At 45.0% G+C, this 25763-nt stretch overlaps 1 protein-coding gene and 1 pseudogene across 8 annotated transcripts in view; one reads left to right on the top strand and one right to left on the bottom strand.

Annotated features, from left to right (window-relative positions):
• The window catches only part of SEPTIN11 (septin 11), a 94264-nt gene that overhangs the window by 7354 nt on the left and 61147 nt on the right, over window positions 1-25763 (bottom strand). For all 8 annotated transcript variants that reach the window (XR_011484585.1, XM_020894686.2, XM_020894685.2 and 5 more), the window contains exons 4-9: window positions 20361-20547; window positions 16292-16453; window positions 13723-13819; window positions 12186-12354; window positions 3893-4025; window positions 1975-2162 (exon numbers count right to left, since the gene is read on the bottom strand). Coding sequence is in view for 7 of the 8 variants with exons in the window: in XM_020894686.2 (XP_020750345.1) it covers window positions 1975-2162; window positions 3893-4025; window positions 12186-12354; window positions 13723-13819; window positions 16292-16453; window positions 20361-20547 (936 nt within the window). In the remaining variant the exon portion in view is untranslated. The remainder of the gene's footprint in view (window positions 1-1974; window positions 2163-3892; window positions 4026-12185; window positions 12355-13722; window positions 13820-16291; window positions 16454-20360; window positions 20548-25763) is intronic.
• LOC110137944 (small ribosomal subunit protein eS24 pseudogene) lies at window positions 17959-19496 on the top strand (annotated as a pseudogene).

Consider the following 25763-nt stretch of genomic DNA (forward strand, 5'->3'; position numbering starts at 1 on the left):
GAAAATAACCTAAAACGTTCTAAAGGATAAGAAAAACCTCCTTACACGGAGAAGTCTGTTAATAGACTCCTCCATGTTAATGAACATGGAGGCACGATGCTGATCAGCTCTTGGAATATTTATTGCTTAAAGGCACATTCAGTATAAGTAAGATATCCTTGGAACGATGCTGGTCTTTTATAAACATTTTTAGTCCTAAAACGTGTACCTTTACGCACTTTGTGCTTCAGGGTAAGAAAACTTGACTTTGGGTTACCTAAACCATGAGTCAGCAGCTTTTTTCTATTTCATTCATGCCTATAGATGTGTACACACACACACACACACACACACACACACACACACACACACACACACACACACACAGCCTATTTTTATCCTGGGTTGGTTTGGATCAACAAGGGTATGATGCCAAATGGCTTTCATTGTGTCTTCCCTGAAGGAATCACTAATCTCTGACTCTGCATGGGGATCATCACCATTGGTGACCAACACCACCCCCAACGTGTAGAGCTACTACAAAGCACATTCTTCAACTGGATTATAATCTAGGCAGCTGTCAGGCTCAGAATTAATCCAGCATGACTCAATTTTCAGCCCCTGGAGTCCTTCCATCACTTGGGTCTGTACCAACCCCATTCAACGCCACAGCTCACCTGCACTACCTTCTATTGCTTAGAACATCTGCTTGCTCCCTGCTCCCTTCACACGCTTGCTGGCTCAGAGCGTGGAAAGTCAAGGTCTGCAGAGAACTGCAAACTCTCTCTGCACGTCATTGGAGCAGAGCATGTTGGTTTCTACCACAGGCAACATAACAATATTCCTTGGGGGCGCAAGTCTGCACATGGACCGAGATGAAGTGAACACCTCACTACCGTGCTCACTGTCCACTGATCAGACTCGATGACCATGCAGGCTCCAGCCTGTCTACCATATTACGTCTAAGAACCTAATTTTCTGCCTGCTCCAGTGTTTTGAGTGTTTACCTAGTTGTCAGCCTCTCCCCTGGCACCTCAGCATCTGAGGGTGGAGAGCAGGAATCCTGAAACACGCTCTGAGTTGTCTCCTTGCTGCCCTCAGAGGGCCGCGTGTTAAACAAAGGAGGGTGGTACCCATGGGCTCCCTACCCAGCCGCCACTAAGGTTTTCTTCTAAGGTAACTTACTGACCACTGTGCTTACTGTCAAGACTGACAATAATTGTCATAAAATGGCACTCTCGAGTCTTTCAGGTGATTTGCCATAATGCTTCAAAACACAGGAGAATTTCAAGGCAGGCCCAAATCTCCCACTGGCTTCAGGCCACTGCTGTTGGAATATCATAGGCAGTGACAACTCGGGAGCAGAGTCTGACCCCTCGGCACATTAAATCACGGCTATATTAAAAAAATCTTTTCTTTGTGTGTGTGGACACAGGTATGTCTTGAGAGCTGGTGGAAGTGTCTTAATGGGATGGGCATTTTGATTTCATTTTCACAATAAAACAATTCATCATCCTGTTCAGAGGAAAACTAGTGGCCCCTGGCAGTTCTTCTGAATCTTTCATTTTGGGAACAAGACTGTCAATAACTGGCTTCTCAGGCCTTACAAGAGAGAATAGAAAAATAATTCTAACAATCATAATTTTAGGATGCTCTTTCACCAAGAGCCAGGAGGATTGTCTCCAGAGAGTAGTGAAGAGAAATACACTGTCTTCTCGAGAGTCCTAGTGTGGGTGCAGAAGATGCTACTGGAGACGACAGGTGACTCCAGTCCTGATTGCTTGATCGTGTGGTCAAGTTTTAGAAATGAGCGTTTGTGTACCCTTTAGAAATACTTTAAAAACCTTTATCGTCTCCCCTGCATTGTAGAGAAAATACTTGCTTTTATCTTTCTGGTAACAGACCAGTTTCCAGTCTGTAAATGGGGAAAGTAGAGACATGCAAGTGGAATAAACTGTTAGAGAGCCCCGCTGCGTGGGGGTGACACCTGCTTACTTTTTCTTATCCTTGTCTTTCTTGGTTTGCTGGGCCCCAGACTGTTGGGCCTGGGACTGGAGCAACTGGGCGGCTGCCTTCTTCTTCTGGAAATTGTTCACCTCCTCCTCCAGCTCCTTCTTCTTGTCTTCCACTTTCTTCTTCTCTTCTTGGTGCGTCCGCTTGAGGAGGTCGAATTTCTCATGGAGCTGGAAAGGAGAGGAAGAGAACAAGCTTGAGGGAGGAGCTGGGATGCTTGCTGGTCTAAGGCTGCTTGCATCTATTCAGAAACACACACGTGATGCTGCCTGTGGTCCAGGTCCCAGAGGGTACCATCTAGGGCTGAGCCAGGCAGAGGTGTGAAGAGCATCCTGTGGAGCCCTGTGCTCTATTGAGACTTGGATCCTTTAGGACGAAGGGAAATCTCTGTGCAGTTTTTCAGATAATAAAATACATATTCATTGTAAAAAGCATAAGGAAGAAAATTAAAATCATCCATGCTCCTAGTAAGAAACTCACCTGATGTTAAGAGTAGTTCATTACTTCTCATCCTTTTCAAAATAGGTAATATATATTTACTTAGAGACTGACATAATGACTACAGATAGATGTATACATACTATTCAAATAGGAAGAGCATGTGGAGAAATTTCTGAACCTTGACAAATTGAATTTAGAAAATTATCATGATGCAGAAACAAAAACAGGGGGAGATAGGAGGGTTGGGGAGGCAGGAAGAGAAAGGGAAGAAGAGATGGAGGGAACTGTCCTTACTGAATGATTCTAGATTTTTTACCCAGCATTCACTTGATACTTAAAGCCAACAGCAAATAAGGCTCAACTTTTCTTTCTCTGCAGCAAAACTATGTTGAGTACTTAGCTACTTAAGTAAACTCTAGGTTTCTCATTATCTACCATCAAGGCAAACCTATTTCTTTCTCTCAGTGGGATAAGTGTTACTCAGAAATCCATGGGGCCCAATTCCAACTGATGTCCATGCAAACACTCTTATAAATTTTAATATACCTCAGTTTATCTTTTAACAGGAGAAAATGAGTAATATTCATTAAGCTATATCAGCTAAAGAACTGGATCATTTTAAAATCTGAAGAGAATTGATTCCTTCATTCTGAACTCTGTGAAAACTCTTACTGTAATGAAAATACTACTTAAGATGAAAACAAATGACCACTCATCACCATGTGGAATAATTTGTATGTCTGAAAATGTTCACTGTTATTTATTTTACAATATACTATGCACACATTTAGCAGTATATTTAGGGTATTATGTATAAGAAACAAATGTAAATAAAAAGGATACATTTACATTTAATTAAGTGATCTTAAAAGCTTCCACACTACATTAATCTAGTGGCAACTAAATTAAGTTCTTGGTTTAATTTAAATAATAGGGGCATATGTGGTTATATAATCAAATATATGTTTATCTGTGCAGTTTTAGGCAGATTTTGTGTGCTTAAACTATTTTAAAGTGGTAATGATTCAGTGTGTTTGCTTAATTATTAGAAAGAACTTCCATATCAACAGTGATAGACGAAAAGCTCTAATCTGTATTTTAAGAAACTTCTCAAAATAAAACTAATATAATTAATAAATACTGCTTAAAAAATTTTTTTAAAGAAATAAAAAAGAAATCTAGGAAGCAGTTACCCTGGCCTGGGTGGAACTACAAGGGCTTTGGGATCAGGCCTAGAGATCTAAGATCTAGCTTTAGTCTTGGCTTTGCTACTAAGCAGGTAAGTGACTGAATAAACCCCTTAATCTTTAGGACACTCAGCGTTACCATCTGTGAAATAGGAATGAGACTGACTGACCTACTCTTCATACCAAGCTGATAGGCCACCCCTCTGATACAATACATGTATCAAGTGCTTATTTCCTCTGTGTCTCCCCTGGACACAGGACAGACGGCTCACCTCTTTCTCCGCCTCTTTAAGTTCAGCTTCTTTCTCCTTCACCCTCATGACAAACATCTGTCTCATCTCTTCTTCTTTCTTCTGAAGTTCTCCCAGAAATTCATTCCTTTTTGCTTCATATGTCTCCTGAAGACTATTCAAAAGTCACAAACCAAGGACAGTGTTGTGAAGTTGCATGATAAGAAATTTCAGTTCAGACAATTTCTACCCAACTTCTTCCCCAAGACAGATACGGCTGCCACTTACCAGGTTCAGGGACACATAAAATGGCACCATCTTTTTTTTAAATTATGTGAGGATCAGAAAGACAAGCATATAGGAACCAGAGATGTGGCCGTAAGCACAGTATAGCACTAACGTTGATGTTGTTTAGTCACTATCCTTTTGTGACCCCAGGGACTGTATGTAGCCCGCCAGGCTCCTCTCTCCATGGGATTTCCCAGGTAAGAATACTGGAGCGGGTTGCCGTCTCCTTCTCCAGGGGATCTTCCCCACTCAGGGATCAAACCCGAGTCTCTTACATTGGAAGGCGGATTCTCTACCAGTGAGGCACCAGGGAAGCCCCTAGCACTAATGGGATGTCTCTTACTGACCAAGCTGTCTGCTGTGCATACTCACAGGGGCAGCCTGGGGGGGCCAGTGTCTCCCAGATCAGTACCAGGCGGACACGGAAGACATGATCAGAATTTTAGAAGGTGGAGGGGGTGTGGGGAGAGACATGCATGGGCGCTAGAGCCGACATCAGCCATCGGCTGATCTGGGGTTCACAGCAGTTTACTGACCGATCTGAGGAAGGGCACAGCCTCTCGACTCAATGTTCTCTACATAAATGTGGATACAATGCCTTCCGGGGATATGATTATGGGAGGTGAATGTGGGTAGACCGAGGAAAGCATCTGACATAACATTAGTGCTGGATAAATGTCATCTCCCCCACTCAGCTCCCTCCAACCCCCAGTTTAGAAAACAGACTCAGTGAACCATTTAAAGAGACAAGACTATGTTTAAAGATATTACAGAAAATTACTACTCTTCAAGTGATATTATGAATTGTAAATAGAGCAGGGAGGAGTTTTACTTTATTTTAAACCTCATCCACCTCCTGACTGTCTACAGAACTTAGGGCCCGATATTTTAAAGCAAATGCCATGGACTCAGTTTCACCTCCAAATCAGAACAAATATATTTACAGAAAAAGCACTGTTGGTGACACAACTTAGAAAAACAGACACCCACACAAACAGAGAAACATTTGTGGGTAAATTATTATTTCTAGCTCTCCCTTGAACTATCCCTAGAACAAGAGTAGTTATAAGTAACACAAGTCTGCAGAACTGTCCACCTTTACCCAGGGACCAATTTCATCCATAGAGCTGGTTCCAAAATGAAAAGCACCTGTGGATAACCCCAGGCTCCATGCAGAGCCACCCCAGCATTCACACTTGTCCATGTAGAAGGAGAAAAAGGACACACAGGTGAAGGATGGGAGGGGGAGAACAGCAACATACTTACAAATGTCTTAATTAGGATTGTTTCTATTTCCATAATCAGTGCTTTTACTGGCTGCTGAAAAATAAGTTCTCCTGCCTTCAAGAGTATCAACACTACCCAGTAAAGGACAACTACCAGTTTCAAGTTTCTAGAGATATATTTGGCTTTCACATTATCTTAGAACAAAAAAGTAAGCGTAGCCAACATTAACAGCAATATTTGAACTTGACATTTAAGCTATACAGCCACAGATAAGAGAAATGAATGGATAATAAAGGTACAAAATAATTTTAAAATTTGATTTTCTTTGCTAGCTTCCAATAGACTCAACACCATTACTTGGGGTAAGAATCGCCAAAGGCAGAGGATGACTTGTCCCTGCTGTTAAATTTTGGGAGGGAACCCAGTTTTTGTTGATTTTAAGATAATGAATACGTCTCCCTTTCCTAACAAGCAGTGGAACACCCACTGGGTTCGCTAAAGTTTCATTTGGGTTTTTCTGTTAAGATGTTAGGAAAAAATCCAGATGAACTTGTTGGCCAAGCCAATTTTACAGAAACACTACCAAGAAACATGACCCAAAATGTGTCCCAGAGACCACTAACTTCAAGAAATCTTCAAAAGAAGGGATCCCAGGTTGAAAGAACAAAAGGAAGGTGCCGTGTGTGACCCTGACCTCTCTTTAGGAGAGCCCCAGAGTGCAGGGGCTCCCAAGCCCTGCAGCACGTCAGCACTGCCTGGGCAGGTTTTATTGGACTTTCCTAAACTCCACTCCTGGAGGTGCTGGCTCAGGATGTCCAGTGAAGGCAAAGCGATCTCTGTACTTCTTAAATGGTTCCAGGTGACTGAACAGTAACTAGTCTGCCAACCACAGCTTGTCTTAAGTGCTCTGAAAAGGCCTTTAGTTTAAAAACAAAACAAAAACCTGTTTAAGCTGATTAACCTTAGAGCCCCCCAAATCTGTTTAATCATGGAAAGTTCTGTTAAGTGACCCACAAGGAGAATCTCCTTTGGGTAACACTACTCGGAATTCTGAGAACTCTAAGAATGACCCTGCCTTCGCCAGTCCCAGACACAGCCTAGCCTGTTTCAGGAGATCCATTTTCAAACTGAGTCATGACCCAGTCGAGAGTCTTAACCCATCTGTTAAAAGGTTTAGAGACTAGGACAGAAAAAAACAGAATGCAGCGCAAACATGAAGAGTAGATATTGTTTCATGAAATGTGTATATTGAATCATGACGCAGAACATATTTCATAGTGAAGTTTGCAGCCCCAAGTTGGAAAGTATCCCAGAGAAAGGATAGAATGATGCTACTACAGCCAGACGATCTGAACACCGGCTGCTTATGAGATGGCTGCATCCGGGGATGGGAAGTGGCTCTGGAGCTCTGACACTGGAAATGACAAGCAACATGTTGAAAGAGAAACCCCACTCCAAGGAGTCCAATGCAGTAAATTTCTTAGACATGCATCCACAGATGACACTCCCCAGGCACCTGCGGAAATCCATGTGTGACCGAGAGACATTGGACACCCTCCCCAATGCCTCCAGCCAGTGACCCCCAGTCTAGAAGGAACTGGCCCTATAGTATCCGCTCAGATACCTACGGGGATGACTTTTGCAGTTTTTAGCTCTTCTAACTTCCTTTGTAATTGTACTTACTAATACCCTTTTCCAAGGGGAGAAGTGAATAATATTTTCATGAGGCTTTAAGCCAGCTTGAAACCAGGCTTTTCTCATTTTCTCTCAGCAGCTCTGGGTAGAAGATGGCTCTGCCCACAGAGGTCCAGGCAGAGGAGAACAAGCGCTAACACTCCAGCCCATCCTTCACTCAGGAAAGTCACGCAGCACGGCTCTCACCTGCCACGCCTCGTGGACCAGCAGGGGAGGGCAGGCTGGAGGCCCACACGTCACCGGGGTTAGTGGAGGAAATTACACACGAAAATGTGTCATCCTAAGCACACAGTGAAGCGGGTATTATTATCACCACCCATTTCACAGACGGAGAAACTCAGACACAGAGGAGCTTAGTAATCTGTGCACAGAGCTGGGATGTGCATCTCGGCCACCTCGCTCGGGTGGGAGCTCACCCCCCATGGTCGGAGAAGCAAGGCCTTGATGCTCCTAAAAACAAGTCAGTCTCCGGGGACTGAAAACCATGTGACCTCGAGAGAAGGGCAGTAAAGAGCACTATATATGACCTGACAGGTAGAGGGAAGGAGAAGGTGGCGTTTGGAGGTGTGCAAGGAGTGCTGGGAAGAGGGCAGTGGCATCCCAGGAGACGAGCGGCAGGGACAGGACCCATCCCCTTCTGTGCAACATCCAGGGCCCACTTCCTCCCCAAATGCCAGCCAGAAAGGGGCCCGGGTATGGGGGACCCAAATTCTTCTGGGAAGGCACGGGTGCTCTGGCTGGAGTGAAGCATGTGCTCCAAGGCTGCAGGGCAGCGGTGGAAAAGATGCGCACCAGAACAAACAGGAAGGGACCTCTCTGGTGGTCTCCAAGCTCCCAATGCAGGGGGCCCAGGTTCGATCCCTGGTCAGGGAACTAGATCCCACATGCTGCAACTAAGACCCGGTGCAGCCAAAATAAACATTTTTTAAAAAAAAGAAAAAGCAGGTTGACACCTGGAGATGTGTATGCACAGTGATAGAAAGATTCTGCCACAAGACAAAAGATGCACAACTCTGAATGCGGGCAGGTTGAAGGACAGTACCGGGCAGAGACTTGGCTTTTGTGCCTGGGACTCACTTCCAAGGCTCAGATGTGGCCTGGCCCTGTGCTAGCCTGGCTCCTGGATTGGTGTAATACTCAGGGGAGCCGCCACTCATGGGCCTCAGCTTTACAGACCTCTGTTTTATGAACACATGGTACAAACACAAGGGGCGCCCAGAGGGGAGGATGGCCTTCACTGTACACCCGAGAAGGAATCCTCTACTTCGAGAACATAAAAGCCTGGAGTCCTTCACTGATACTCCTCCACCCTCACCCTAAATGCACAGGGAAAAAATGTCTTCTATGAGCATCCAGGCGTGATGACTTCGATGGTGAAATTCCAGGAAATCCCTCAAATTAACTGTGGCTTTTGCTTTTCCTTAACTGTGTCATTGTTCACGCAGCGAACCCTCAGGATCAGGCCCACGGGAAGGGCCCAGGAGGCTGGAAACTCCTCCAGGAGAGGCTGGGCACTTGGTAAAGTGGTGCTTTCCAAGGAGAGGAAAACCAAGTTCCTTACAACCTGCCAAGACTTGTGATTTCAGAGTTGACTTCTGCATTCCAAGGATCTTGCCTGTACGAAGAGGGCCACCTGAGGTAGAGTGGGTGGGTCTCTAAGAGGTGAAACTGCTTCCAGGGTTCCCAGGGACTGAGGTGGTAGGAGGTGTTTATTTTTAGAAGGTCTATTTCTATTTTTTATTTTCTTATACAGGGGAAAGAGTAATGGCCTTGGTGATACAGATATATTGGGTTGGCCAAAAAGTTCATTGGGATTTCCATACCATCTTACATAAACCCCAAATGTTTTGGCCAACCCAATATTATATATTTCCTGCTTTTTTGTCCTCAAAAAGGAAACCTCAGGCCAGTAGAAATGGAACCAAATAGGGAGGGGGAGATGTGTGAATAAAGCATGTTCTCTCCAAATCTCAAGGAACCTCCATCACCGGATTGGGAGGCTGGAGCAGTGGGCTGGACCCGGCTCTGCCAGGCCAGGCAAAGCCTGCTGGACCCACCCAGCAATGCTCCTCATGGCAGGCACTACCCTGACCTTGCAGGAGAAACTTGTTCAAATGCACAGACAGGGGCAACAGCAGGAAACCCTGACCATCCAGGGGCCTGCGTTACAGACTCCAAATTCCAGAGTTAAAAAGAACACAGCTGTGCTGAACGCTTAACATCTGGGGACATAAATTACCTCTAACAGATGGTCACATGCAGTCTAACTTCTGCAGGCAGCTCACTGGCTCCAAGTGATGATCTACTAGTCTAGAGGCTGCCAAATTAGAGCCTGAGGGGGAAATGTGGCCCCTCCTGTTTTTCTAACTACAGTTTTATTGGAATACAGCTGAGAAATGGAATGTTTCCTGCCATATCAGAAAACAAGGATGTCACAGTCATCAGCAATTACAGCCCTTCAAGGTGAGCTGGTGCGCCCTGAGGGAACTCAGGAAGAATACCTGCGATCCAGCAGCCATCAGACTGCAGCCACTCCCCACTGTGAGCCCCAAGGGAGCTCTGGATGTGAAAAACACAGGATACTGGCCTGGGACAGCCAAAATGCAAATGAGAGGGACGACTTCAGTGATTCCAGGCTCTTGCATCTTCCCATACACAGAGAAGCACTAAATTCCTTCACTTGGGTTATCTGGGTTTCCCTTAATAAACAATAATCAGTTCAGACTAGCTGCCCTTTGTGGCAAAACTTCCATATAACCTGATGGATCCTCCTCTGGTCTCCTCAGAGCAGTTCTCCCAGGGTTACTTGAGATGCTGTCTCCTGGGCTTGAAGTCTTAAAAAGTCCCACCAAACATTAAAACATAACCTTTCACTTTTAGGATGTGAATATCTTTTTTACAGCCACCCAACCACACCTGTTCTTTTAGTTAGGGTCGCTGGCTGCTTTCATCCTAAAAGGGTGGAACTGAATGATTGGACAGCGACTACACGGTTCATAGAACCTACCACATTTATTTCCTGGGTGGCACATTCTGGAAAGAGTACTCCTACTAGATCTTATTGTGCCCTGATCCAGCCCAATTCCTCATTTTACAGATAAAGAACCTGAGGCCCAGACAAGTTAAGAAGTCCGGTGGTAGCAGGACCAAGACCTGAACCCAGACTGATGCCCCCTCACCCTTCAACGCTGCCTAGGTTTGAATGAGGGTGGAGGCACATGGGTCCCCTTGTTCTGCGGTTCCTTCTGTTCCATGTCTATGGGGGTGGGCGGTGGGGAGGGATGAGCAGAGAAAACCTCTATGAAACATAAAGATGGCCTCTGCCACTATCAACTACCATTTTCTTCCAGCTTATTAAGCAGAGCAGACTTGACTGTGTTGAGGCTATTTTGGGGTCAAGTTTCTATAAAGGCAGCCTACTCCAGTACTCTTGCCTTGAAAATCCCATTGACAGGGGAGCATGGTAGGCTACAGTCCATGGGGTCGCAAAGACTCGGACACGACTGAGCGACTTCACTTTTCTATCAGCTGAACCTGTATACACAAAAAGGGGTCCTCTACACCGCCTCAGAAAGCACGTTCCGGTGGCTGAAGAGGGTCAGTTTCAGAAGCCCCCAGGGCAGGACTAAATGGTGCAAACCTGGCTAAAAGTGAACATCTCAGTTAGAAGTCCTTTGTCTGGGGTCTCCATTCATTCTCGCAGGATACACAGGAGCTGTGTGCCAGGAAACCAGCCCAGATCTCACAAAACTATCTCTAAAGCGATTCCAAAAAAATAACCTCCTCCCATCCGAAAGGCAGCTCAGATCCCAGGGACAGAGTCTGCCCACACGGCACGCAGGCTGCCTCGGGCACACTGTGGAAGGTAAATGTGTGGCCAGCCGGCTCCTAGACATCCAAGTGTGAGTTACAGGTCAGCCACAAAAGCAAAGGAAAACAGTCGTTGCCAAGGAACTGTGGCCCCCAATTGGTACAGCCACAGAGCAGACTCCTCGTATCACCTCAACTCAAATCCCCTTTGAGAAACTACAAGAGGGACTTCCCTGGAGGTCCAATGGCCGGCCAGTGCAGGGGACACAGGTTCAATCCCTGGTCTGGGACGATCCCACATGTGTCAGGCCAACAGGTCCTGAACCTGTTCAGGCAACTACTGAACGAGAGTGTCCCAACTGCTGAAGCCTGTGAGCCTGGAGCCCGTGCTCCAAAATAAGAGAAGCCACTGAAATGAGAAGGCTGTGAACTGCAAATCAAGAGCAGACCCCGCTCAACACAACTAGAGAAAGCTGGCGTGCAAGAACAAAGACCCAGCAGAGTCATAAGTCAGTAAGTAAATACAAATTTAAAAAGAAAAGAAACCGTATGAGTTTAGTATGGAAAAGTGATTCTCTCCTGTACCAGGAGGTGGCCAATCTAGCCCAGCAGCCCCACCTTCCTCTGCCTGGCTGACCCTTCCCCACCACTGGGTTCTGACTGGGCCTGGCCTTTGCTGGGTCACTAACTCTCTAGCACACCAAGCCTGGGACGCAGAAGCCCACGGGGCTGCAAAGTCAGACACGACTCAGCGACTGAACGACAACAACAAAACTCTACATTAAGCTCCACACTCTCCCCTTCACATTCTGCCTCTTCATCTCCATCCATCAGCGGTGTGGGGAAATACATAACAAACGTTCCATAAGTTATTCCCTTTCCTGCTCACTCGTGTTCTTAGACCTGTATGGATTCACTGAAATCTAACAGTGCTTCCAAAATAGGACTGCTGGCAAGGTTCAACCTTAAATCTGGCTGGCCAAAATGAACAGCAACACCTTTATGAACGCCTGGACCAGATTCTATGCTTGTGTGAGTATAACAGGGTTCAAAACTCATGCCCATCACTTTCAACTTGGGCAGGCTGCAGACACTTTCGGGGCCTAAGCTTCCTCGTCGGTAAAATGAGGATGCAGTATGACACCAGGTGCATCAGTTACTCGAGATGACTTAAAGTGGTTATCGCAATGCCTGGCAATACATGCTACTAATCTGCACTCACCTGCCCACCCCCCCGCATGTAGGTAGATATCTCAATCCAGTGAGTGCTTGTGAGACTGCTGCCGGGGGAGCTGACTGCTAGGTGCCCACGTACCTGAAGGGCTTGCTGTCAGGGTCGGTGTCCTTGAAGCCCATCTCCTCGAGCTTACAGCGCCGATACAGCTCATAATGGCGGGTATGTGTCTGTTCTCGTAAATCTTCCATGTTCACACGGATCAACATCTCTCGCAGCTTCACAAAGTCACAGTGGTTTTCATTCTCCACTGCGAGAGACGGGGAAGAAGGCAGGGAGGGTTCTCAGCAGCCATGTCATCAAGATCTGAAGTGATGCTTCTAAGATGTTGTTACCATGGCTACTGAACCCTCTGAGGTCTCAAGGTCATCCGAGGATCCTCTACTGGATCCTCCTTCCACCCCTAACACAGACAGGATTTCTGACATCGGTGATGACTGTGCCTGATGACGAGGGTGACCGCTGAGGGCAAGGCACCCTGGGAGGAGCTCCGCAAACACTGTCTAGACTCTGTAACAATTCTGCCAAGCAGGCTATGTGACTCCTGCCCCCCAGATGCAGAGCATGGTTCTGATGAGCAGGCTGACCTCCCAGACAGATGGAGTAGAGTCTACATCTAGACCTTGTCATATCTGGTGATTTCTACCCCTCCATGCTGTCAGGACCTGTACAGGGCAGCTTTTATGTACCAGCTCCTTTAATTTTACCAACAACAACTTCTTGCTGTTGTTCAGTCACTAAGTCGTGTCTGACTCTGTGCAACCACATGGACTACAGCCCACCAGGCTCACCTGTCCTTTACCATCTCCTGGATTTTGCTCAGATTCATGTCCACTGAGTCAGTGATGCCATCTAACCATCTCATCCTCTGCCACCCCCTTCTCCTTTTGCATCACCAATATGAAGAACGTCTTCTTATTGCAGAGAATTTAGGAAGATTCATAAACACTAGAATTTTCCTATACGTCTCAAAGGTACTGTGCTTTCTCAGTTCTCATAGATTTGCTGCCTTTATTCAGAACAAGAGGACTGATAAATCTTAAACAGATGAAGGAACTTTCTTTCTGCAGCCACCTGACTTAATCCATAGCACTGGATAACCTCCTTCACAACACACAAGGGCAGGCAACAGAATCAGAGACCTTGCCCAACAAAGTGACACAGGAAAAAATGTCTTCAGGTTAGAGACTGTGGTCATGTCCCCGAGTGCCAATTACAGGTCACTTATTCTCATAATTCTCAGATACTGACTGAGAAAACATTTCATTAGAAGACAATTTCTCAGGAGATAATGGAGAAACAAGTATCATCTTGTTTGCAAGAAACTTTTTGCAGCTTCCTGATACTTGGCTGATGAAACTGGTTCAGACTCCCAGGGAAGAACTCTCTTTGCTCAGGAATTTATAGTAAATTCCCCACACCACCCAGCATTCCTGACGGGCTGCCTCATGGGCACAAAGGCTCTGCAGACACTTCTATTGTGTTCCAGCCTCCTCATTTCTTTCTTTCCTCCACGACTGCCAGCGGCCCCCTTCCACCCTCCCATGTCGAGTCCCCGCATGGTCACTCTGGGGGTGACAGCTGAGGAGCGCCTTCCCCGTGATGCCCATGTACATACCCTGCACCACACCCCAGGGGTACTGCCTGGCCTTTGCCATCTTGTTGCCGATCTTCACCTCTTCGGTGCTGCCGACTACTGCAAAAGGGAGGTGGACCTGCCAGCACAGAGGACAGAGCGGTTACCCTCCCCAGGCGGCGAAGATGGACCCCCCGCTGCCTCCAGACGCCCACTCCTCCCCCAGGCGTCTCCTTGGGGCGAGAGAAAAGGCGGAATGAAGGCAGACGAGGGAGGGGGCTGACAGCCCAGTGGGGGGTAGGTGTCATGGATCCGACGCCCCTGCAACCAGCTACCGAGGCTCTGACGTGGGCGAGACTCCAGGGGAGACTGGAGTCTTTACAATTATATACACAGTAAGTCAGGGACCGCCAGTTCCTGACGGCAGCCGCTGATCTATGTGGTTACAGAGCACTTGCCAGGAGGCTGGTAAGATGAAGAAATTTTTAATTTGATTTACCTTTAATTCATTTACACTTAAAAGGAAGCAGTGTGAAACAGTTTTCCCTTAATTACAACTTTATGGTTTTGGTAGGACTGCACTTCATGTGGCATCAAATTTAAATCTTCTTAAAAAAAAAAAGAGGAAGAAGCAGTTATGTCAATGTGGACATAAACATGAAGGAAAATTATCTTTTTTGTACTTATTTCATATTGAAAAACTTTGAAGTATGTGAGGAGTCAGGTAGGTAGGTGTCCAAGTAGGGATGTATGAAACTGTAAAACGTGCGTTGGGGAATTCCCTGGTGCTCCTGTGGTTAGGACTCTGCGGTTTCATTGCCATGGCCTGGGTTCAATCCCTGGTCAGGAAACTAAGATCCTGCAAGACTCGCAGTGCAGGCAAAAAAAGACGAAAATAAAAGAAAATACACAAGCACACACAGAAATGATATTTTTTTATATACTAGGTTAAATAAGTTCTTAAATTTATCTTTTTACTTTTAAAAAATGTGGCTACTGGAAAATTTTAAATTCCTTGTGTGGCTCACTCTATATGTCTATTGAACAGCATTGCTTTTGACAGTTGATCACTGCACAAAACTCAAGTGAGAAAATTACTGGCTCAGGCCTTGCACCCAGACTTACCTTGAGCAGAGATGCTATATAAGACACCTGGCTGACCATGCTCTGTGCCACATTGATTTATTTGGTAACTATGGCTACATTCTGGGGAGAAAACAGTGATTCTTTTTCCTATTAGCAGGTAAGAGTAACATTTGAAATGGCTGCTCTGCGATTGATTGCTGATAAATAATTAATCAGCAACTATTTACTGATTTACTACTCCCTGATGCAGGGTCCTTCTGCTACAGATAAACTGAGAAAGATGATGTTTTTAAAGCTGAATCCTCTCCCAGAGAGAGCTTGGCAGAACCCTTGGCCCAGGCTGCCCACGTGCTCCTCTGTCTGGTGCTCATGGTACTTATATTTTCTAGTTGATTTCACACTGTGGACGAAGGAAGCACATCTTCTTCCCCAGCGTCCGGAACTGCAGAGCGTCCCTTGAGTTGAGGGCAGCAGGACCCTTGCAGCCCACACTATGATGTCACGACCTAGGAAACCACCTGCCCCATCGGCGCTGATGGACAGAAGCGGCCACTGTCCCCTAGGATAACCTTCCCTTCACACGCTCTCATGGCCGTTTCCCAGGAAGCATCTCTCCTGTGTTTCTTCCAAGGATTCCAGACCCTTTACTATTCTGGCCACAGAAGCACGACAGCCAGAGGGGCCCACACAACTCAGGGTGACCAGACCTGGGTGGAGCAGAGCTGACTAACCTCTGCAGGAATGAGATCCTTCAGTGCTAAAGGCAACAATTTTCCAGAGAAGGAAAACATTCTATTCCCTTCCAAAGTCCTGGTCATGGTGGGGATGACTGGAGGGAGATGCTCCTCCCTAAGTGATAACAGCCCTATCTAGAAGTGATGTGCTGAACAGACGGAGGAAGAAGCAGTTCTGAGGAATTACTCTCATCTCCTAACTATGATGGCAAACAGCACAAATCTGGTTGAAATTTCGGTTAGGTTGACATCTCAGTGTTACTATTCACTAGATGGCTTTTACCAAATTATTTAATTCTCTAGATAAGCTTCAGTATGACTTTCTTTGTATAAAATGTCCACAATACGCAAATCTACAGGGACAGGGAGGCATGGACTGGTGGTTTTCAATGTCTGTGTGTGTATGTGTACTAAGTCACGTCAGTCTTGTCCAACTCTTTGCAACACTATGGACTTTAGCCCGGCAGGCTTCTCTGTCCATGGGATTCTCCCGGCAAGAATACTGGAATGGGTTGCCATGCCCTCCTCTAGAGGATCTTTCCAACCCAGGGATCGAACCTGCATCTCTTACGTCTCCTGCATTGGCAGACAGGTTCTTTACCACTAGCGCCACCTGAGAAGCCCCTACCAATGGCTGGGATGGTTAGAAGGCTGACATCTGAAAGGTACACAGTTTCTTTCTGGGGTGATGAAAACGTTCTAAAATTGATTATGGTGATAGTCACACAATTCTGTGAATACTAAAAACCACGGCACCATCATCACTGGATGGTCCTTCCGTGAGGACTTACACTCATCGTTGCATTAATCTCTGCCACCGTTTCTTCATCGGTAGGGAACTGATAGATCTGGACTCCATTGCTGACTAGTTCACTCATGATCTTACTCTTGAATTTGTGCAATTCGTTCTTGGCAATGGTGTCAGCTTTTGCAATTATTGGAATGATGTTCACCTGTAAACCAAACACAGCCATTTTTATTTAATTCCAACAGAAGAAAAACAGACAAGTGAATAAAATATAGAAAACATAGAAATGGAAATTGTACAACTTCACTTATAAAATAGAGATGATATTAAAAATTGCACTTTCTACCTAGATGCAAAATTCAGAAGATATGTGATAATCTTTTAAGTCCATCTCTGAACATTTTACTTCCTCCCATCTGGCACTGAAAGACAGCATCCTTGTAATTTCCTCTTCTGTGCCACCTCATTCTTCCTTACGGTGTGAAAGGAAGTGTTACTCTATGACAAAGAACGATAACAAAGAAGCCTGTTCTTTCAGTAACCAACCACTCCACTGGGACTCCTCCCAACTCCTTTAGGAGCTTGATTTTGGCAAGTTTCTAACAGTCCAATACCAAGGTTTTCAGTAGTTAGAATAGTAGAACATGCAGCTCTATGAGGATGGCATCCTTTCTTTCTTCTGATGACCTGAAAACTGCTAGGAGCAGGGAGCCTAAACGTTAACCAAAACAAAATGGTTTCACCTACTTTTAAATTTTTCAAAATCACATCAACTAATTCTCTCGAGAACCAGCTTCTATCACATTACTCTGTGCCAGAATGAGACCTAGTGCCAAAGACAAAACTCACTTTCAGAGGATCGGATACAGAGAACTCAGGATTTGACAACAATGGCAGAAAGCCCAGGGCAAGGACTGAGGGCCCTCCAGTTCAAGCCCTAAAGCCCAAGGTGGGCCACTCTTCTCCCAGCTTGCCCCAGCACTGTCCATAAGGCACATTTTAAAAAATTCAGTTTTAAAAAACAACTTCCTTCCACTCCCTGCTTGGTACAAAGGCTTCAATAAGATGCTATTGACATCTGATACTGAAGACCATGTGCTTCACCCAGGTTAGCTGGAAAGGGAACAGAAAGTGGTCCCAGCCAGAGAAAAGAGAAACTTCTGGGAGGTTTTCCGGGTCATGTCCGCATTCCTTTGCTTCTCCTTTTATCCCAAGAGCCAAATCAAAAATAAACCAGAATGAGATGACCCACTGATGGAAAACACCTATTCTTCCCTATTCCTCAACCCACTCCTCACCTTATCATGCGTGGGCTTCCTCCAGCAAGTTGCAGGCCAAGGCAGACATCACTGAGGGTTAGTGAATGTCTGAATCAGGACCTGCGCAACAAATTCCCCTGTTTTTCATATTGGCTAACTTTTGTGCACATTTGGTATTCAGTTAATTAACATGCACAAAATGGCAGAGGTTCATATTTTCCTGGCCAATTTGATGAGAGTAGACAGAAGAACCAAGCAAATTTAGATTTAAAATCTCTCCTTCAGAGGCAGGTGCTTGGAAATCTTCTCTGAAATTATCATATGTTTGCCTTAATTCTTTACTTGACTTGTACCAACAAACCTTTGGCAAAATCATTTTCAACTTCTCTCCAGCATTCTATCTCTACAATAATATTAGTTCTTTGAAAGCAGCTGAATCTGCTTTATAGTGATGGCTTTGTTTTTATTAGCTGCTTCTGCCTTTCCTTTCCCCTTTGAAATCAACTCTACGAAGCATAATCCTATTGTTGGATATCACCCTGATGGGGTCTACAAGCTCTGCCTCAGTGAGGAAGCCACCACCCTCTGCCTGCCTCCCAGCCCTGCTTTCAAGGGCCTGACAGTGCAGGGAGCAGGGTCCCCATGCCCAGGACCCCGCACCCTTAATGGCTCACTGCAGCTGAGATGAGATGAGGGAAGGTTTCTCTTTATTCTCCCAAGAATACTCCAGCTACAGGAGTCTTTTCTGGCTGGTAGAATATGTTTGTGTAAAGCAGTGTGCCTGTGCAGGCTGGGGCCTGGGGAGCCTGGCATGGTATCAGCACGCGGGCCTCCTATGGGCTGGTTCAGGCAGAGGCCTTGGGGACATGTGGATCTTCTCGGCAGTCTCTATTATGTCCCTCCAGGGAGAAAGCATCCTTTAAACAGAGCTGTTGGGACAGAAAATAACACCCAACAAAGCCCCGTAAAGATACTAAGACTTGTTACTGATCTCAAAAGCAGGTTAGAATCTAAGAGGAAACACTAGAGTAGAATTCTGTGGTTGTTCTCACTGCCATTTGCTGCTTCTTTATTTCACAATGTATTGTCTTTCTACTTATTTCAAAATGGAAAATCAAATTAGTTGTCAAGTACGTCATCAAATGCAGTCAAACTTAGCAGCCCCTTCTCTCAAATGTTGTGAAGTAGCGAGGTTATACATGTGCAAAGATCAGGCGTCAAACGCAATCTGAGATAATACTTCTTCTGAACACAGGGTACACATCTGTTTTAAAATCTAAGAAGTTAGACCAACCTTATCACATAGATAAAAAAGTAACACGCTTTTAAAAAATCTTAAACTTTAAGTTAAAGCCAAGCCTATATAAACCCTTCAAAGAGAGGTTTCAAGCAAGTTTCTTTAAAAACATAAATCATGAATTGTTCAATCTCCCTAAATTGAACCCTTCCTATGACCCTTTAAGGTGTCTCCACTATACAATTCCCCAGCCCTCAACAGAGCACACACTAGTGCTAATTTAAGAACTGAAGAGCTCTTTTCCTCCTTGGCTGCTTGAAGATCAGCCGTCATCACAAATGACACAGCAACTATCCAGACCAGTAAGTTCACGACCAACCAGCTACTTCAGCGGAAATGATGTCCTTCACCCTGGAAAGGCAACAGTCCCCAAGACAGAAATTCGGGAAAAGCTGGCCAAAATGTCCAAGACCAAATGTCATCTTTGTATTTGGATTCAGAAGCCATTTTGGTGATGGTAAGAAACTGGCTTTGGCATGATGTACCATTCCTTGGATTATGCAAAGAAGAATGAGCCCAGACACAGGCTTGCAAGACATGGCCTGTATGAGAAGAACAAGACCTCAAGAAAACAGTGCAAGGAACACAAGAACGGAGTGAAGAAAGTCAGGGGGACTGCAAAGGCCAGTGTTGGCACTGGCAAAAAGCAAGCTGGAGATTGGACGACAGAAGGAGTAAAGATTCTGCAATGACTGTATCTGTGGTGATTGTACAGATTTTTCATGAAAGAGAAAATAAATGAAGACTTCTTACATGAAAAAAAAATCAAAAACAACCCACCAAAGATACTTCGTAATAAGTTACATGATTTTGCTTTGTCCTAATATCCAGAGGTTTTGAAACATTTTTTTTCATACTGTTAAACCTTATGGTTCTGTAAGCCAATGAAAAGAAATACAGGGTTAGGAAGTAGAGGTGGGGATGAACAGGTGGAGACTTCTAGGGCAGTGAAACTACTCTATTTGATACTCTAGTGATAATTACATGTCATTATAAATGTGTCCAAGCCCACAGAATGTACAATATGAAGAGTGAACTCTTGTGTAAACTATTGACTTGGGGTGACAGGGATGTGTCAATGTAGGTTTTTTTATTGTATTAGTAACAAATGCACCATCTTGGGGGGATATTGGTAATGGGGGGGCTATGCATGTGCAGAGCAGGGAATCTATGGAAAATATCTGCATCTTGCTCTTAATCTTGCTGTGAACCTAAAACAGCTTCCCTGGTGGCTCAGATGGTAAAGAATCTGCCTGCAATGTGGGAGACCTGGGTTTGATCCTTGGGTTGGGAAGATCCCCTGGAAAAGGACATGGCAACCCACTCCGGTACTCCTGCCTGGAAAATCCTCATGGACAGAGAAGCCTGGTGGGCCACAGTCAATGGGGTCGCCAAGAGTAGGACATGACTGAGTGACTAAGCACACACAAAACTACTGTAAAAAATAGTCTTTAAAATAAAACACCAAATTACACCGAAAGCAAAGGTCCCCTGGGGCCTCTGGATAAAGGTGATCTTAGGGGAGAGTGGGTGGCACCTAGAGCAGCAGTGAGTACCTTACTGTCCAGCTTCTTCATGGTGACCAGGTCCAGGGATTTGAGCGAATGGCCAGTGGGGGCGATGAAGTAGAGGCATGCATGGATCCTGGTGTCGTGGTAGTTGAAGAGAGAACGTTTGATCTTCAGTTCCTCTTGCAAGTAGGCCTCAAACTGGGCATCGATATATTCCACAATTGGCTTATAGCTAGAATGCAGAAGACGGTTATTAAAGCACATTTTTAAATCAGCATGTTGCTAGTCTCAAACCTCTTCATACAATCCTCCAGGAAAGCCCTTGGTGGTTCCCTGTTCCCTAAGAGCTAAAGCCCAAGCTCCTTACCTTGGCAGCCCAGGCCTTTGGCCATGTGGCCCCTAAACATCGCCCCAGGCCCCCCATCCTTCTCCTTCCTAGTTCATGCTTTCTGCCCCTCATGGCAAGCTCTTGCCTGCCTCCAGGCCTTTGCTCATGCTAGATCCCCACCTGGAATGGTCTTCTTCCTGTTAATCTCCTGGCTAACATTCATCCTTTAAAACAGTGATTAGAAACATGTAGGACACACTGTCACTGCCCCCATGGTGCCCAGGAAGGTTTTGCTAGGAGACTGTGGTATTCTTCCCTGCTGGGCCAAAACTGAGCCTCAAAATCTGTCCCCAAAAAGTGACTTTGACAGGCTCTCCCAACTGACTGGCATTGGTGCCCAGAGGGAAACTCCTCTGTGGTTTTAGGATGTGGCATGATCTCCGGCTGGCAGCCTCTCCCCGTTCCTCTGCCCAGTCCTTTAGGGATGAGGGCTAGCTACTCTGCTCTCAAAAAGCCCTGAGCTTGCCGTGACCTCATCTATAAACCGAAGTGCCTGGTCTATTAGGATCAAGAGTCCTTCCAACTCTCAATTTCATGATTTGAAGGTAAACTCTCTTCTCACCAAATCGTAATTCAAATCTGTTTTGAATAATTACGCATGACTCTCTGAATTGACCACAAACACTATCATTAATAGCATCTGCGGGATATATATTCAATAAACCACATGTTCTCCAGGGATGAAGTAGTTCATTAGGTCACTACGGAAAAGCCACGAACTCTTCCAGGTCTCCAGAGGGACTGCTCAGAAGCTAGTGTCAGCAGCAATGAGATGGGGAGAATAGGAATAAAATGGGTTAATCCTTCCCCAGACTTACTACCTTGCTGAGGAATGATTTAAGCTTTAAGAAAAATAAAGACCTCTCAACACTCAACCTGCAGACCCATAAATTAAACTGAAATCCCTGAAAGGGAACTATAAATACTTTATAATGAGGATGACAGCAGATGTCCTAAAAGAAAAAACAAAACAAAAATTTATGACCAAAACTGAAAACAGAAAAAAGTTTTTCCTCTATTTTCCTTTGGTGATTTACTATAATCCATTGATTCAATCTGAGCAAAGCCTCTAGAAGTTTAAAGAAAAAGTAGACTGTGCCTAAAAAATCCTAAACATAATAGAAATTCCAATAGAAAGGATGAACAACTACTAAGATTCTTCTACATGTTCCAATTTTTAAATATAGGCAGGTAGGGCTTCTCTGGTGGTTCAGTGGTTAAGAAGCAGTACAATGTGAGGGACACTGGTTCGATCTCAGGTCCGGGAAGATCCCACATGCCATGGACCAACTAAGCCCATAACCAAACTACTGAAACCCGCATGCCCTAGAGCCTGTGCTCGGCAACAAAGAGAGGCCACTGCATGATAAGCCCACACACAACTAGAGAAGTCCCCACTTGCAGCAACTAGGGAGAACTCACGTACAGCAACAAAGACCCATTGTAGCCAAAAAAATAAACAAATACATAAATTAAAAAAATTTTAATATAAGCAGGTATTACATAACAATATTCATAATCATTATTATGATAGGATAGTTATGTAAAATGGTGGCTAGAAGCATGGACTCAAGTCAGACCAACTAAGATCAAACTCCAAATCCACAACTTTCTAACTTGCTTTGGACACGTTCCTAAATCTCTCTGGGTTTCAATTTCCTCACAGGTAACATCAAGGACAAAAATATCACCTACATCGGAGCTAATGTGACAAATAAGTGAGCGAGTATATGCAAAAAACTAGCACATAAAAGTGTGAGATATAACTATTTCACAGTAAATTAATAAACCACAAATAAGAGAAAAGCAAGACTCAGTTTTCAAAAGACAGGGAAAAAAAGAAAAAGGAAATGTGTACTGACCCAGATCCACGGTAACTCTTCGGCCACCGGCTCATGCCCTGGAGGGCGGGGGCCCAGGCCATTCCAACGAGGCCACTCAGGCCCTGTGAGTCCAGGGCCAGACCTTCGGGTCCCCTGACACTGAGGCAAGTGCTTGGGGAACCAGCGATCTCCCCAGCACCCTCTGAGCCCAGAAGGGAGGAAAGCAACTCAAGGCAGTTGCTCCTTCCTGTCCCCCCAGTTCCTGATTTGCAGCTTCCTAGCACCTCCCCCAACAGTGGTCCAAGAATGCTTCTTCTTTCTAGTAATTTCCTTTTCACCTTTGGTTTTGATTCTGTTCCTCCAAAATTATGGGAAGCACAGCACCTCTCCTTTTCCAGTGAAGAATGCTTTCTGCCCTGGATTCAGCATCTCCAAAGCCATCTCTTCTTCTCCTCTAATGTTTCAGGCTTCCTGCCGCCTTCCCCTGTTTAGGAGTTTGGGCCAATCTTTTCAATCTCCTTCTTTTCCCTGTACGCGGTTTCCTTGGAAAATTACATTTCCTCTTGTGTTTTGCTTAACCAGATCTCTTACCTAAGTTTCAGACCACTCCATTCAACTGCTTACCAGATATTTCCACTTGCTCTTCTAGCTAATGTGCCCAGAATCACACCTCGTCTTGTCCCCAAACCCTACAAGCCCGTATTCCTTAGCTCAGCAGATGGCAGCTCCGTCCATACCGCTGGCCAAATCAGAACCCTAGGTTCAACCCAGAGCCTGCCCACACAGAGCCCACCTCCCACACAGAGCCCACCTCCCACACACACCCAAGCACAAGATCCCACCTGTTCTAGCCTCTATAGCATCATAAACAAACGTATTTCAGGAAAACTATTGACCAAAATCACCATTCCCTGTGTTCCAGATTTCATTGTGTTGATGAAACAGCCTCTCTTGATGTATATAGTAAGTCAGCCTAGTGGCTCTGTTCTCCCTTCACATCCTTCAAATAAACTCTGCCCTCGCTCCGTCTCCTGTCCACGTGTTATCTACACTCAAAGTCATAAAAATAAGAAAATTGCATCCTTATTTTTGCCTTTTGCCAGTTTCGATTCTAACAGCGAGGATACCTATTTATAATCTGGTTTTGCCAATTCAAACTTCTTTGGATTGTAGCCATATCAAGCAGAGGAAAGGGGGCAGGTAAACCAAATCAAGTTGTCCGTTTTCACATAATTTCCTTAATTTAAGGCATGGGGAGATCCCTTTTTATCCTCCACTCCCCCCCCCCATAAATATCCAGCCATTAAAAAGAAAAAATGACAGTTGGTTGACCCTAAAAGTGATGGGAAAAAATATTTTATACAACGTTTTCTAGCCACCCAAGATACCCATTGACCATGCTTGCAAAATAGCCTATGCCACTGTTCAGGGACTGACTCTCCATTTTGCATGTGAACACATAAACAGATACCTACCATATATTTTTCTCTGTCCTGCTATCTACTAGCCAAAGCTAATCTTCCTTATCTTTATCAACTACCTCGACCAGAAAGTATGACTAAGACAGAATTTAAAGATCAAACAGACACTCCATCAGCACTTTATAACTCTGATAAAGATTTGGTGAGTTTGAGGAGTCTCTCAATGGACTTCAACTAGCTCGGCTTTTTGTGCTATCACCATTGTAGTTTGTAATATGCTACTGACATTCTAGCTCCCATCTCCCTAAATAAGCAGCAAACGAACTCTTCTATTTCCAGCACTACAGCAGATTGCGATTTCCCTTCCTTCTCCTCTAGACCTCTTTCCTTCCTCACTGAATAGCAGAGACAGCAGACAAGGATGTTCTTAGACCACGAAGAGTTAATCATGCTATTAAACAAAACAGGAAACCTTACCAGACCTCTCTTCCTGCCTCCTTCTAGTTAGCCTGGTCCAAGGCAGATAGTGATGCAGGAATGCTGACATGTCCAAAGCCTACATAAACAAACTGGGACATTCTTGAAGTCTTGCATCGATGGCAGAAAAGCTTGCCTAATCCTCAAAGTAGTAAAAATAATCATGGGTTTGGAGAAACAACACATCCCTTCACATATGTTTACATACTGATACAAAAATGCATACCCCACTTCCAATTTTTTGATGAAAGCAGACCTTATCCGAATGACCTTTTTTTTTTTAAAACAGCAGGCATTTGGGTTTATAGTCAACAGTGTCAACAATCTTTCTGGAGCACAGTTCTAAATGCCACTCACAGAGGTTATGCAACAGCTGTCAAGAAATTTCAAAAGAAAAAAAAATATTTGGTATCTAGGTTAGGTTAATATCACACTTCCTCTCTTCTAAGTCTCCTTGGAAACTATTATTTGACCCAAATGAGTCAGAAATTTTCTTAAAGAGGCCTCCAGCTGCAAATGCGTGCATCAGCCTTGTACTGGCCACCTACTGCTCAGGGCTGGCGAGTGAAAACCCAGCAGAAGGGTGGAGTCACATTTAACGGAGAAGGATAAAATGCAGTGGCAGTGTTGGGGCGATGACGGAGCGGGAATATCTCAACGAATCTTAGCAGCAAGATGCAGGAGGATGGTTCTCATTCCCGCCAGAAGGCATCCTGAAAAAGTCCGGCCGCTGTCTGCCCATCAGGCAGCGCACACGCCCGGCATTCCGCAATCGCAGGGAGCAACCTGCACAGGTCAGAGACGGAGACCCGCCTTGTTGGATGGGTCCTCCTGACCACGAGAGGACCAGGAGCCCCCCGGCTTGCTTCCCAGCTCCCACAATGCACTTGGTGCTCTTCTGCTTGTCATCAGGGTTTTCTCTTCATCTGTTTCTCTGACCATCACACAGAGCATTCAGACAAGACCCTCTCCATCATTCCTTGGAATTGAAGTCATAAATCAAGAGCAACTGCTCAGCTGCAGGGGCTGTGCTTAGCTGTTCCCCACTCAACACAATGTACAGACAGTCCATTTTGACTGATGCAAAATAAAATCTTTCTTACTATGTCTAACAATTGCTCCTGTTATTCCAGGCCAACGTTTACTGAAGAGCATATAAACTGCTCTATAGATAAACTAGAGTTCAGTGCTCAGCTAGAGCATGCGTTAAATATTTCTCTGTCATTACTATGGGTACATCTTTATATCAGAGACAGTTAAAATGTATCTACACAATATACAACTCTAGATTTTTTAAAAATGGTTAAAATTCCTCTTTAGAAAACACACATATACCATA

The sequence above is a fragment of the Odocoileus virginianus genome, chromosome 29 (genome assembly GCF_023699985.2).
Source record: "Odocoileus virginianus isolate 20LAN1187 ecotype Illinois chromosome 29, Ovbor_1.2, whole genome shotgun sequence".
Lineage (NCBI taxonomy): Eukaryota > Metazoa > Chordata > Mammalia > Artiodactyla > Cervidae > Odocoileus > Odocoileus virginianus.